The 16,175-nt window shown below is 40.8% G+C and overlaps 1 protein-coding gene across 3 annotated transcripts in view; it reads left to right on the top strand.

Annotated features, from left to right (window-relative positions):
* Positions 1-296: 296 nt before the first annotated feature.
* The window catches only part of tmem131 (transmembrane protein 131), an 86,528-nt gene continuing 70,649 nt past the window's right edge, over positions 297-16,175 (top strand). For all 3 annotated transcript variants that reach the window (XM_084309238.1, XM_084309237.1, XM_084309236.1), the window contains exons 1-4: positions 297-563; positions 10,459-10,520; positions 10,804-10,844; positions 14,376-14,444. In XM_084309238.1, coding sequence (XP_084165364.1) covers positions 437-563; positions 10,459-10,520; positions 10,804-10,844; positions 14,376-14,444 — 299 coding nt within the window. In that variant the 5' untranslated portion in view covers positions 297-436. The remainder of the gene's footprint in view (positions 564-10,458; positions 10,521-10,803; positions 10,845-14,375; positions 14,445-16,175) is intronic.

Genomic DNA, 16,175 nt, shown 5'->3' with positions numbered 1-16,175 from the left:
CACGTTTTGCAATTATGCCACATTGATTGATTGAAAACTTTATTAACAGATTATGACATACCAGATTTACAAATACAGTACTGTTTGTGATACAAAAATAGTCTAAAAAAGAGAGTATACATTTGACTAGAAACTGTACATTGCCCTTGTAAGAACAGGGAACAGGGAACAGGAAAATCGCTTACAATGCGGCCACACACCAGCGCGCTTCACTCCGGTACAGTAGGTGGCGTTTCATACCTCATAGCCTGTATTTGTTTGTGATGCTAAAAAAAAATACGAGAAAGAAAAAAACAGAGGAGAAAGAAGAAGACAGGCCAACGTCCTATGTGCATTATTGAAGTTAGAGTTTCTATGCTATGATTGACAGAGGAAGGAGAGGTTCTGATCGGAGTCGCCCAATTATTATTATTATTGTAATAGACTCATCTGCGGCATGGCGAGTCAGGGAAGAGCTCAGAGTTGTCACCGGTCATCAACAAGAAGAACAAGAACGTCATATATTGGAATCCTGAAGATATTATTTATTGCTTTCATTCACGCGTCAGATGCGAACAAACAAGGTGTGTAGCTGGTTATGTCTAACGCATATTAACGTTAGCTAGCTACCTTTATATATAAGAGTAAGTTATCCTGTACGTTACGACGAGCTAACTTGAACACAGGCTATCGAGCTAACCTCTCCAGCTAACAGCTAGCTAATACCCTGCTAACCCTGCTTAGTTACTGTGTGTGCTGCTGGTATGGACTGGCTTCTGTAAATAATGCAATCAAATGAATAATGTTGTGTGAATGGTCTTAAAACAAACAGATTGATTTCTGAACTGTTATCACAACTCTACATCGATAATTTAGCTAACATTGGCTAGCGTTAGCTAAGTTAGCTAAAATATTGCATGACATATAAAGTCTCACATTTCCAAAGAATGGTTAGGTGGCAGCAGCCACTGAGAGGCATCTAGCTATCAGAGCTACCGAGAAACAGCCAGTGGCAGTGAATTGAATCCTGATTAATTGAAAATGGGGGACCCTGATGTAAACAAGACGAAAGTCTTTCTCTGGTCTGCATCCCCTTAACAATTGTGTGTATTGAGCTGTACTGTATTGTACCCATTCTGCAATCTGTTAATAAAGTTTTCAATCAATCAATCAATCAATCAATCAATCAGTATTGTTGGCTATGTGTTTATGGTGCATTGGAAAGAACAGCACAGGTGAGACTGACAGGTGCTATTTGACATAATTCCTCATATCTCAAGACTGGCTATGTTGCTTCATTACGAGTGTCCCATTAGTCCCATTACCTGGGACATTTTGGAATTGGCTAAAACATGGACGTTTGTTTGTAAACGTGGCTTATAATATAACCATATTATGATATGAATGATTTCGGTCCAGTCAGGCCATGGATTAGCCTCATACACCCTATTCCCCTTTTTTAAAGGGAAAACCCACCCTGAAATAGCTATTTCTATAATACTGTGTAGCTCAGTTTCGTGGCATTGACACCCAAACACTGACATATGCAAATAGTATTGGCGCCTAAATGACATATGCAAATGCTTTTGGCACCTAAGATTGACATATGTAAATGGTATTGGCACCTAAGACTGGCGTCCATGCTGTCATAGTGTCTGCATCCAATAGTCGTACATTTTTAGGTGGTGGGAGTGGTTATGGTAAGAAATAGTTTTATAAGCAACTTTTTAGGTAGCAATTGTGAATTACAGCTTTGCAGCTAGGTCTAAAAGTGACGTTTCCCATGAAAATGCCCCTTCTGGGCTATGGGATGTAGACACTGCCCTCCGACACTTGCATCTGATACTGGCATCACGTGTTATCAGTGGCCACTAGCATTGGTACCTGGCAGTGGCCCCTGACACTGGCACATGCTAGGCACTGGCAGACTGGCTCTAGATTCTGCCAGCAGTGGCATTCAAACCATACAGCTTTATTGACAGCTGTCTTAAGTTAATTCAGAAGGATTTGTGGAAATAACGTTGGCTATGCTATGCTGTTGGCATGCATTAATTTACCTTCACTCGATTGGCACAACATCGCAAAGATATATTTTTTTCCAAAGACAGAAGAGCATGCCAAAGTTGCAAAACTCACTCGGCAGCTGGTAAGAAGAGCATGCCAAAGTTGCAACACTCACTCTGTGGAAAGTTGCGTTAGTTGTCCCCCTCATCTCTCCCCCTCGCTCGCTCGCTCGCTCGCACGCACGCACGCACACACACACACACACACACACGCACACGCACACACACATCATGAGATTACAGCTGTCTTTTATATCTAAATATATATATTATATCAGTAACATGGCCTATACTTCACAACATACCAACACACAATAATGGACTGACGACTTAAAGGTGCTGTAAGTGGTATTTTTCTTTTGTTAAAATAAGTGGTCTACATGTTCAAATAATTAAGATAAGATAAGATATTCCTTTATTGATCCCCTTGGGGAAATTCAGGCATCATAGCAGCATGGGGGGGAGGGGGGGAGGGGTACAGGTAGTAAAACAACAGTATACAGGTAGTAAAAGACAACACAGGCAGTGTAAACAATTTGATCAATATGGTCAATATAATTTACTATCTGACTAGCTGAGGAATATTCACATTATTCACAGTGTCACATGAGGTGCAGTATGCAAGAGGTAGTGTTATAATAATTTACTATCTACTGAGTATACATTAATCAAAGTACCAGGGTAGTCTACTTTGTCCCCCTTGGGTTCCTATAAGTCCCAGGTCAATGTCTGGTAGCAGTCGCTGTCGCTGCCCCCTGTTGTGGGGCCTGGAGGCTGCTAATTACCATTACTGATATACAGTATCTGGTCAGTAACATGGGTCTCCGCTCTGCAGCAAACAAAATAAATATTCTGGTATCCTGTTCCCACTTTATCCAATCAGGAGAGAGAACTCCACACTGCAAAAACGGTCTGACAAAAATAAGAAATAAAAACTAGTTTTAAGCAATTGTGTCCTTGAAACAAGTAAAATTATCTACCCGTGCAGTAAGCAAATTTGTCTTGGCAAGATTTATTGAAATAAGTAAAATATCTAGGGTTCTCTCTTCTGATTGGATAAAGTGGGAAGGGATACCAGGAAATGTATTTTCTGTTTACTGCAAAGTGGAGGGTCTGGGAGACCCATGTTACTGACTGACACATATCAGTGATGGCTGTTGGAATGTAGATACGTAACACTTAAAAAAATGTATAAAAAAAATACATTTACAGCACCTTTTAATGTTTGCACAGCACTAACTAAACTATCTTATGATGCCAGACCACCTTTTAGTCCAACATGAACAGGTCGTCAATTCAAACACCATTCCCACTGCTGCGATGGCTTTAAAATGTAGAGAGGCAAAACACACAATTTCCCTAATTTCAGTGTTTCGCTCCTCTTTTAATCCTCTCCCGCCTTGTAATTTCTTCCGTTAATTTCTCATAACGTATTTCGTAGCAATTCGTATAGTTGCCATTGCATTGTGTGGTCTGTTGCATGTTCCTGTTCAAAGCCAGGACCAATATAGGCCGAAAGATTATGCAGGGAACATTTAACAGTAATCACGAAGATCTGATCTTCAAGATAACGTTGTCATTCTGTCAGTAGCTATAGTTAACTTATTGATACACTGGAATCATAATGCCTGTGAAAGAAAACAGAAAAATATTTAGTCTGATAAACTAAGGAAAGTGAAAGGAAAAAGTCAAAAACAACAACAAAAATAAGATAAGAGAGAAAATTATTACATTAATGAACATTGTTATTATTCTTTAATTCAGTCCAAGGTCAGTGCCTCCAGCTAACTTCATGCACTTTTATTGTTAAAATATTCAATGTTTTACAAAGTATTCTGTTAAACATATGTTCATTTAAAGGCAGCAAATGTCAAAACTTTGGCACAAATGTTTTTCTTTTACAGCAACTTAATATTGGCAATCGGCCTCCTTGATTATGATTGGTTATTGTATCGGCTCTGACAACCATATCAGTCGAGCCATAATATAAACCACACAGCGTTAAAAACCATATCAGTCAAGCCCTAGTATAAACCACACAGCGTTAAAAACCATATCAGTTGAGCCCTAATATAAACCACACAGTCTTATTGACAAAAGTTCCCAAAGGTTGACAGAAAGGAGAAAGTAACACACAGTGATCGCTAGCTTAAAGAGAAAAAATACTAACAAACGGCAATCTTTTATTGGCATCGGCACCTAAAATCTGTTTCATATTTTTGCACAATTGTGTCTTTTGTGACTATGCCATGCAGGGTCAGAGCATGGAGCCGCACACCTCCAAGATTTTGTAACGATGTGGACGGGACCCACACAAACTGCAATGCTTGCTGTTGCTACAGTATGGTTAGAGAATGTGCGCTCGGTTGTTTGAGCCTCTCTGACCACAATAACTATGAAATTACCTGACATTCGCAGAGACTGTGCACGCCACCCGCACTGTAAAGACCGTACAGATGGCATGGTATGCACATTGATTGAAAACTTTTTGCAGAATGGGTACAATACAGTACAGCTCAATACAAACAACTGCTAAGAGGATGAAGACCAGAAAAAGACTTTCGTCTTGTTTACATAAGTGTCCTCCATTTTCAATTCATCAAGACATTAGAGACATACAAATATATGATACTATGTAAGAAAGAGAGGACATCATAAAAAATAGAAATCGGAAGGAGGGTAGGGATTCACATCACATTCCTTTACGGCTGTGGGTAGGGTATTCCACATTATTGTCGCACACATGTTGACGTGTTGACGTATTGACGAATTGAGACCCTATTCTAGCTTAGCCTTCCCATCACATTATAATCACATTATCCGGTTTTATGCCAAATTCATACTCTTGCGCCTGTGCGTGCGTGTGTTTGTTCTGTGCGTGTGTTTGTTCTGTGTGTGTGTTTGTTCTGTGCGTGTTTTTTTTTTTTTAGAAATTAGCCTTCATATTCTGTAAATTTAAATGAAAAACACCAAGCCTCTTCTTTACAAATATCTTTGTTACAAGGACAATGAGCTAGCTAAGCAATTTTGCGCATATACAGTAGATGCATGATGATTTTCCAAGTGTGGTACAGTTAATTTGGCCTTCCAGCCTCCACTGAAAGAGATTCATTTTTGTTTTGTTGATAAAAATCAGATCCTCGTTTGTGTGATTTCACAGGAAATCCCCCCTCATTGTTCCCAAGCCAAGTCATTACCTCTGTGGTATCTGCAGCGCTTGGTTATATTTTTTACTACCTCTGTGGTGTCTGCAGTGCTTGGCACGTGCATCGAGCCTGTGAGCCCTCTCTCTCTGCGTGCTAGGCACTCTCTGTTTCAAATATAAATTATTAGCCTTTATCTGTTTCAAATATAAATTATTAGCCTTTATCATTAGTAATGTAGTCAAGGACTCTGCAAGGAGATATTATCTTTTGTAAAGACATTCTCTTTGGACTTATCAGTGTTTCTTTGACTCCAGGGGTGTAGAGTACTTGAGTAATTGTACTTTGTTACAATACTTAAGTACTGTTTTTGGGGATTTGTACTTTACTCGAGTATTATTAGGTTTGTATACTTGTACTTTTACTCAATTACATTTTAGAGGAAAAAAACATACTTTTTACTCCTTACATTTAAAATACAGACCTACAAAGTACAAATCTCGCAGGTCCAACAATTTTAATTAGTATATTTGTTTCTCTGGCCGAACTAACATTAACGTTATTAACTTATTAATCTTGCGGCCGCACATTATTTAAAAACAGCCAATCAAATCCCCATCAATGGAAAATCAACCTGCCCATATCCATGCTGATTGGTCCTTGTGTGAGCGTATGCTTGGTATCATTCCAGCCTTGCCTAAACACCAGCTGATGATTTCACTAATTGGCACACCTCTTCAACTAACTCACCTGGTGCAATGTGTAGTTAAAATGAAAACTTGGCCCACGATGGAATGAGTTTGAGACCCCTGTGGTCTATTCCTTGCAATATGTTTTTCCTTTTCCCTTTTAGTACTTAAGTACATTTCAAAGTAGAAACTTTTTTACTTTTACTCAAGTGTATTTTTTGCCATACTCTGACTTTTACTTGAGTACGATTTTGAGACGGTACCCAACCCATACTTTCACTTACGTATCATTTCTGGGTACTTTTTACACCCCTGTTTGACTCTCACGATAAGCTCCTCTGTTAGGACCAGCTCTATTTTAGTATAGGTCTTCAAGCACAGTTGCATTTAGCTACAATTTGTTGTTATGGTTACTAATAGCATAGGCTGTTATGCTTGACCACCATTAAGATTGTATAGAATTTGCAGTCAATACATGTATTCACAATATAGCAGAGTGTGCTAGTGATCACTGTTCCTTTTTATAAAGCAATTCAAAATGGCATGCTCTTTCTCTTGCCTTGACCCATTACCCCTCGGGCCTACTAGCTCCTCTGCCCCCCCCCCCCCCCCCCCCCCCCCCCCCCCCCCCCCCCCCCCCCCCCCACGTCACAAAGACACCATTCAGCTCTGCCTTATTGGCATTGGTGTATTGATTCTCTATTCTTTTCACCTGAGAATTATACACTTCTAAAACGTGTGTCGGAAGAATATCCCACTGGAGCGGAGGGACTACATTCCAGTAGAAAATGTGCCCTATTTGAGAAGGGGAAACATAGAAACCCTCTCAAGGAAGGACAGTATTGATATAGCCAACATAAAACCATTGGTTTTGATGACTAGCCTAAAATACTAAAGAAGATGCGTTGTTGCTTGTCCAAATTGGAGAGGCTGCTAATCCAATTTCGACAAGAATAGTTTTTTCCCCGTTTTGTTTGAGTAAATGAAACAGGGTTGAGTCTATGCTATCTGGTACAAGTGTTGTCTGTAAGGAGAAGACATGTCCACCTCCCCTCCCCTCTCACCTCAGCTGACCATGACAAGTCCACTCACTTACAATAAGTAGGTTGCCCTTTTGACCTGAACGTGCTGCACGGTATGGTATGCATGAGATGAATTTAGGATGAAATGCATCAGGTCAGAGGTTGAACCATGTGTCATAGTATTACCGTAAGAACAGCTTTAAAGCGGCAAACGTTTTACTAGACAATAAGATGAGATAAGATATTCCTTTATTGATCCCCCTGGGGAAATTCAGGCGTCATGGCAGCATTGGGGAAGAGGGGAGTGTAACAGTGCTGTGTAAACAAAGGTGCAGATGAGGGTCTGTATGCCCTATCCTTTTTTACGTTACAATAAATATAGGCAATAAAGAATTTTAATCTGAATAATATACCATGAGTAAGAGTAAAGGTAAACTATACACAAGGTGCAGTATCAGTTTAGTTATATGGTCAAACATTCCTAATGGTTCTCGAGTTCTGCAGCCGTTAGTTCTCCAGCTGCTGGCAGCAGTCCATGCCCACGGTTGTGGAGCCTGATGGCTGCTGCATGAAGGACTGAACGTGCTCCTCCTCACACCTAAGTAGGCTGCGTAGCATAGGTGAGCCAAGACCCTAACATGATGTAGCTAGCTCAGAGATGGAGGCTAAGATCTGCTCTTGAAGGGAATTGGTCTAATTAAATAGTTTGATCAACCATAGATAACTTTACACTGTTAAGTGTATGTTGATCACCATATTACCTGGTAAGCTATGGTGGTTGGTTAGCTAGGTCCGGTCAATATGAGAGTAGCCGACTCTGTCGATATGTGAGAGACGGAGAGAGAGAGATGGATTCTTCCTATAGCTGCCTGAGAGTTATGCAATAATCTCCCATTATTACTAAAAATAAATCTCGAGGATTTTGCTACAGTAGTGTGTGAAGAAACATATGGGAGATTAGCTCTATTGATGAGCTTTGTATGCATTATATAACGAACCGCTGTAGATTCTGAGGGTTAAGTCAGAACACGTCCTAACTAATTATTGCAAGTTTGCATTGTGTTTTCAAAGAGATCAACAGAAAGCTCAAAGAGTCTCGACAAAGGCTGGTGGAGTGAAATCACAAGCCACTGCTGAAATACAGGATAAAATTACCCTTTTCTCTCCAAAGTCTCCTTTCAAATCCTCCGGTCAACGAATGCTTAGTGCTGCCAGCACTGGTCGCCAATAAGATAAATAAATAAATATATAGCCTAGCCTACTTTAAAGTAATCTTAAAACAAACAAACAAAATACAACAGCATTATTCAACCCTCTCAATATTCAGTAGTTTTTGTAAAAATCCCCTCGGAAATGCATTATTACTACTCAGGGACAATGGTATAGGGGCGCAGCGCCACTATGACAAGCACCCACAAGCACCCACAAGCACCCACACGCACCCGCACGCACCCACAAGCACCTGCACACACCCACAAGCACCTGCACGCACCCACAAGCACCTGCACACACCCACAAGCACCTGCACGCACCCACAAGCACCTGCAAGCACCCACAAGCACCTGCACCCACCCACAAGCACCCACAAGCACCTGCACACACCCACAAGCACCGCACGCACCCACAAGCACCCACAATCACCCACAAGCACCTGCACGCACCTGCACCCACAAGCACCCACACGCACCCACAAGCACCCGCAAGCACCCACAAGCACCTGCACGCACCCTGATGTACCCACGTAGTACCCACTCACACACACAATTAACATTTTCAAAACTTTACAATTGTATCTCTTTTGTTACCCTATTTTTGTCTTTAGCTGTCTTTTCTCTGCCTTTTGTTAGATAATGCATAAAGGGACTAAGGGAGATGTGTATTTTAACCTGTTCATTGCCACGCCGCACTGTTACAACAATGTCGTGGTTTGTGTTTGCTTACAGAATAGCTGAAATGTTGCACCATTGCTTCAGTTACTATCTTAGCTGCATGCCAGGACACCATGTTTCAGCTTATCTGGATCCAGAACATTGTGCTCCTGTGCACTTTAACAAACCACAGCTAGTACAAGTCAAAACATTGTGCTCCTGTGCACTTTAACAAACCACAGCTAGTACAATTCAGTCTTTGCTCTCTAGTACAAACTGTTCAAAACCGTATCACCATCAAGCTGCGCAAGTTGGTTTGGCTAGATAGCTGTTATTGTACAGTACTTGCCTGCAGCCAGTAGAGAGAAACCTTATGAACTCTATGCAAAATGAGTACATGGAGTTATCCTGGTGAGAAAAGATGAAGACAATTAAGCACAGATAAAAGGGACAGCAACTACGTACTTTTCGCACTATAAGCCGCACCTGACTATAAGCCGCAGCAGCTAAATTGAATGATGTGTACATATATAAGCCGCACTGGACTATAAGCCGCATGTGTTTTAATGTTTAATTACCATATGTAAGGAGTGGAGCCTGCGGCTTAATTTGACTCAACACGGGAAACCTCACCCGGCCCGGACACGGAAAGGTTTGACAGATTGATTGCTCTTTCTCGATTCTGTGAGTGGTGGTGCATGGCCGTTCTTATATTGAGCTTTAAGTTCCCACCTCTACAGAGAATGACTCCCATTGGGACACAATACTGTCGGACAAATAACATTAACTCATTTACAAGTTGTATTAAGTTTAGCAAGTAAGGGAACAGATAAATAACATTTCAATGCAGTAAAAAAAGCAATATTTCGATTTTCGGGTTTTGTCCACATATAAGCCGCACCGTTATATAAGCCGCAGGGTCGAAAAATGGGAAAAAAAGCCGCGGCTTATAGTCCGAAAAGTACGGTAAACCTTAAAATATCTGGACAGAATGAGTAGCTCAGGCTTTCGTTCCATTGTGTACATGTTTATAGGCTATGCTTTGTTAGGCTATGTTTTATAATTACACGCATACAGTAGACAAACTGGCTTGACCCATGGAGCTGTTCTCTCTCTCTCTCAAACATCCACCTGCTGGCTTCTTTCTCCCATGTCACCATAATAACTCAACCACAGTTAAATCCCTGTGGTTATGATAAAGGATTGTCCCAGCTAGTGGTTAGTTGTACTTGCAATTGCAAAATTATAAGTACAAACAAAAAGATAGAACCAAGCATGGGAAATGCTAGTGAGTATAGGATATTTCATTTCAGGTTTCCCTCATTTACAGTCACGTCAGAAATAAGTGCCAAAAAAAGAGAAAAGCATAACAAAAGACAACAGGCGAGGCTAAATGTGATGATAACAAATCAATTAAAACATACAACTTGAGGTTGGAGATCAATGTTTTAAACTCTGCAACAGAGGGGAGAATCTCAAGCTTTAAGGACTGTTGGGAGTTAATTCCATGAACTAGTGGCATCATATATATGTCTCCTTGTTCTATACGGGTAGTAACAAGACTAACAATAACAATCATCATGATTATAATGATGAATGAATTGCATAACATTTTATTAAATTACTTTGTGGTCCAAATTTACCATCTCATACTAAACCAAACCAATTCTGTATTTCTATGCTTGTTTTCACAGCATTCATTCAATCGGACACAATTTTAGAGGTGCTACATTTTGGCGAAGGAAGCCTCTTACAGGTAAGAAATGCTAAGACTATTCTTTCTTCCTTTTCCATGACCTTCCAAAGCAATCCCTGTTATCATTAAGAATGGGAATAACTACACATGCCTAGTCATGGGGAGATAACTTATAATTGAAAACAATACAAAATTAAATAAACATTTTAAAGCAAAATTCACCATTTTACCATTTTATTCACTATTTTCAATTGTTCATCCTTTTTAAAGTAAGAACATATTGTCACCTTCAAACTGTTGTTTGGTATATAATGCCTCATGTCACCTATCCTTCTTTTTGCAGACAGACTCTGAAATTGGTTATAGTTTATATAATCAAAAAAGGTAAGTCTATTTTCTTATGTATATTTTCTATGTATATTGTTTCAACAATATATTAAATAAATGAAAATATCAGTGTGTTATTCAGATTATATGGGCCTGTGATGCCTGTTTGGTTATGTGGGTTTATTCTAAGAGAAGCTTGCATAGCTTGAACACTTATTAACTCAATCCTCAAAACACAGGCTCTGGCAGAGTCACACACCTGGATATTGGATATTAGTGAGGCACATTAACTCAAGTCTTAAAACACAGGCTCTGACAAGAGTCTCACATGTAGAGTCACATGTACCAGTGACTGCATAGATACGAGGACGATTCTTAGATACTGTACGTCTTCAGATAGCTCCTTCTAACAAATGTTACAGATAGCTCTTTCTAACAACAAATGTTACAGATAGCTCTTCCTAACAAATGTTTCAGATATAACAAATGTTACAGATGGCTCTTCCTAACTGATGTTACAGATATAACAAATGTAACAGATGGCTCTTCCTATCAAATTACAGATATAACAAATGTTACAGATGGCTCTTCCTAACAAATTACATATATAACAAATGTTACAGGTGGCTGTTCCTAACAAATTACAGATATAATCAATGTTACAGATAGCTCTTCCTAACTAAAGTTACAGATATAACGAATGTAACCGATAGCTGTTCCTAACAAATTACAGATATAACAAATGTTACAAATGCTCCTGCACACTCCTCCTCCTGAAATTATGTTGGTGTTTTGTGATTTCTCAAAGGAAAACATGTGAACCAGGAAAGTTCCTGAGGCCTTAAGTGTTGATGAGCGCCCTGGTTTAGACATGTCCTTCTCAAGAGCCGGATGAGTCATACACGATGCTCAAGGGAGTCTTGATTGATAGTGTGTGTTACAAGTTATACTATCCCTACTTCAGTTAAATCAATGACAAAGCATCCCTTTCCTACTGTATACACGAGTAGACAGCCTGCTGTATATGGCCTAGTTCTGGAGGGAGGGGTTTCAATTGCAGTCTTGAATTCTACAAGCAGGTTTTTCAGCTTCCTTTCTGATGCTTCCTATAAAATTTTCTTAACCAATAAAACGTCACCAGGTCAGGGGGATAGACTTCCTCTTTGCTCTGTCAGTAATGACTTAGCCCAAGTGTCTTTCTGTGATTGGCTGTGTGTGTGTGTGAAGTTCTATGTTGCTTGATATATCTACGTTAGAGGTGTTTAAAGAAGTCATTACTTTATCTAGATTTAGCAGAAAGAAGATGAATACTTACTGCCAAATTCAAATTTACACCCATGTTCTTGGTCTCATTTTTATAAACATTCAATCAATAATATCGTTCTAACATAAAGGCTCGCATTGCCTTGTTATTGGATGTAACATGTGTACTCACTCTGTAGATTTATTTGATACTGTAAGCCTTGCCTATCTGTATTTTTTGTATCTGTTTCACACATTCATGTCCACTCCCACAACCCCCCGCCAAGGGTGGAGGCCATCGTTCTGTTCCGCTGTGTTGCTTCACAGCTTCTCTAAACGCACAACTTCCCTTCTTATTAGGATGATGAGCTATTTCACATTGCGTGAAGCATGGCGAATAAGGGCCCGATTACAGTTAGCGTGGATAGCTCATTCATTGGCGGTTAAATGGTTAAATCAAGAATGAAACCAAATCACGGTTAAATCGAGAATGAAATCAAATTACGGTGAAATCAAGAATGAAATCAAATTACGGTTAAATCAATAATTCCAATATGTTATTTTCCACGGCCATGGAATGTTTAATATATATTTGTGAAGTTAACATGAACTCTCTCCCAAAGCCAAACCAAAGAAGTAAGAATCAAACCTGTGATTATGCTGCTCCATTGACAATGAATGGGAGATTTTGTCGACCCACATAATAAAAACATATTCCCTAGCAGTTTTATCAGTTCTAAAACAGAAACTGTATCTGTACATTCCCATGGGCGCTCTGTGTCATTGTCTATGGAGCAGCTTCAGACTTGATACCTGCCGACATCACAGTTTAGAGTTTTAGCACTTTCTAGTCATTTAAAGGGCGCATCCCCTGGTCCCCGAACACATTCTTGTGACACACAAGTTTCTCCTGTCATGTCAAACTGTGATTGTTCTGGCTGAAGGTCACTCTCGACGGGAGACACTTAAAGCGCAGGCAGAGTCCCCCTGACCCCTCCTGCTGTTCCTGTTGCCCACTGACACTCAACACGCTGGTTCTAAAGGTGCTCCGCAAAGGCCACACTCAACCCCCCCTGTCAGACTCTACCCCGGAACCCTAATAACACAGGAATCAGTAGCGGGCTCGCTTAGTATGTTACGATTTTCTTTAGTTTCGACAACACAGAGGACAGACGCTACGTCACAAAGCAGCCCCGGGTAAGAATAGTTTAACATTAACAAGCTATTTCTATCCCGAAAAAAAAATAGGAAAATGCCATGGCTGCAGGCGTAACCCCTCCCCCTAACGAGGTCACAGACACCATTGTGACACAACCCCACGGCTATAAAGCCATGGCGATATCTCTGGGTGGATTAGTATCAACCTGAGGGCATGGAAACCCACCCCTGTCTACAGCTAGTTGAAATCTCAGTGGAGCCCTACCATTGTTGTCCCATTCTCTCCTCCTGTGCACCCAGACCTGGTGGTGAATGGGGACGGAATTAATCCTTGGTAGAATTGTGAGATTACAGGCTAATATCGGGAGTAATTACACTTGAGTTATGTTTTTGGTGATAGTTTGAATAACATCAGAACGGGCAGAGTGACAGTAATGGCTGGATGAAATATAGAAATAAATTGTTCTTGAGCGTGGCAGCCTATGGGAACTCTTTGTCTTAGATGTATTTTCCGCCCCACTAGATCTCATTTTGTGGACCTTGCTCAAGTAGTTTGTCTGTTTAGTACCAAACCTGTCAATTGAGTCCGACATGTTTATATAATATCATTGCTATATAATTTAGATGCATGATACTATCATCATGAGTGTGTAAACTCCAATAGCGGAGGCACTTATCCATTACTTTTAGCCCAAACATGATTCACCCCTATTTAGGGAGGGGCTAGTCTCTCTTGTTAACACCTGCTGTCAAACGGGTTTGGTGAGCTCCAACTCTGTGCCCTGAGCTCGCACCTGTGAAACTTTTGTCTTTGCCCTGCCTACGTGTGAGAGAGGAACACTACACTGTCAGGGTTCTTCTTTCCAGTCCGAGTGCGACTAAGAAGATTGGCATCTTTTGTTTTCTTCTTCCCCGTCTCTCTCTCTCTCTCTCTCTCTCTCTCCTCTCTCTCTCTCGTCTATGGATTTGTGCAGAGGTTTTCCATGTGGAAGTTGTCTTCCACGGATGGGATTAGTGTTCCCAGAGCATTTGTGCGCTTCTTTAAGAAAAAAAGGCTTGTGTTGTCGACGCTCATGTCTTGTTTGCGTGTCTAGGTTGTCATTAGTTTGAGCTGCACAGGAGGATGGACACCATTCTTCCTAGAGTGCTGGTGTTTCTCCTGTCACAGTGTCTTCCTCTGTCCTGTAGTGCGTCCCCGCACCGTGGCAATTGCCGACCTATACGCTTCGAGCCGCTCATGTTGGACTTCCACGAACAGTGAGTAGGCCTCTTTTCTTTGTACTATGTTTGTGTACAGCACTTTGAGCTACATGACATGTATGAAAGGTGCTTTATAAATACTTACTTACTTACTTACTTACTTACTTACTCTGCATGCGTGCCTTTCATAATCAATTTACAGTCAACTCTGTTTCACAGTTTTTTTTACAATGCCTTTTCTTTTAGTTTTTTTCTAGAAGATTCCTCTTAGAAACTCACCCTCTGAATGCATTGATCATATATATATATTTTTTTTAAAGGTAGAATCTGTAATGCCGTCGAACAGTGACCTCTAGGCAACAGAACCCCGCTTGGTATTGCACTTCGTTGACATTTATTGTTCTGATCTGATGTGTAGGTTGGAGTTGAGTAGGGACAGAGGATGGGTTGCTATTACTGGCCACACTTCAGTCTCTACCAAGAGAGATCTGGAGAAATGTACACTATAATAAGTTACTATATAGTGATATATATATTATATTACAGTTTATAATATAATATATATATATTAGTAAAAATGGGGTCTGTTTTGCCTAGTTTTGCCTTTTGACATTATTACAGATTCTACCTTTTAAGATGGGCCGTCAAGTATTTGAACAATATAATATGGTATGGACTTCACAGGCTCCACCCAAGTTCATGAGCAGAGTCATTAAATCACATTCCACATTCACAATGCAAGCAGCAGCCGTGTACCGTGACCCTGCTTCAATCTTTATCTTGTGTTTTCTTTACCTTTTTTTATTTACCAAGGGTAGATTTGCTGGACACTTTTCCAGCAGTGCTGTGCTTCACAATCACACAGTTCTGTTACACACTTAACTCCCCCAGTAACCCACAGTCTTCCTACTATTGGCCACAGAGCACAGTTGGGGATTTAGTGCCTTGCTCGAGGGCTTTTAAGTGGTCCATCTGTCCGTCTGGATTTTCCTGGTGGTCTGGGGATCAACCCGGCCTAACCTTTAGGCCACCGCTGCCCTGCCTGTGGAGCAGCATGCCAAGCAGTAAAAGAGCATGTGTGATTTGGTGTCGCCGCAGAGGGGTACTGGCTGGTGCCCCACCCTCCCAAAGCCAGCTGTCTCTGTCTGTGTTCCCCTGTCCCACTTCTCAATAAATAGCTCCCTCATCACTTATCAGCTGTGTTGTTTGGAAGGAAGCTCTGTGTAACCTGGAGAAATCCTCCCCGCAGTCTCTCTACCAAACCGAGCAGACAACAGTCTGGATCACAGTAGTGGCCCTCTGTTCAAGATTCAATCAGCCTAAGCTAAACATCAGATGCTGTGTGTGGATAACACAGATAGACTGAGCTTATTCTTGGCAAATGCAGGTTTACATCATGTGTCTCATTTGCATGGGAGCTGCCCTATTTGCCTTTGTAAAGATGGCTCTTGATTAGGAAACAAGAGAGCGTGTGAGCGTGCGCAGTGTGTGTATGTGTGTGTGTGGGGGGGGGGTTCATAGCCCACCACTAACCACCTGACTTGGTGGTTGGCTGCACATACCATGGCCTGATTTTGAAACCTAATATCCTAACAGGTTAATAACAAGGAACTTACTGAACCAGGCGAGTCGACCAAGTCAGATCTCTTGACCCTCCTTAACACTTTCTGCGCCAACCACGAGTATAGTCGGGTTATCTTGCCAACCGTTGAGCGCCAGGACCCCCGAAAACCTGAATATACTTGGGTTTTCATTGTTTTTTCTTTTATTCAATTTTTTTTATTCTAT

Source organism: Notolepis coatsorum, assembly GCF_963971535.1.
Source record: "Notolepis coatsorum genome assembly, chromosome: 2".
NCBI classification, from domain to species: Eukaryota; Metazoa; Chordata; class Actinopteri; order Aulopiformes; family Paralepididae; genus Notolepis; species Notolepis coatsorum.
This window is presented reverse-complemented; position numbering and strand designations above follow the sequence as displayed.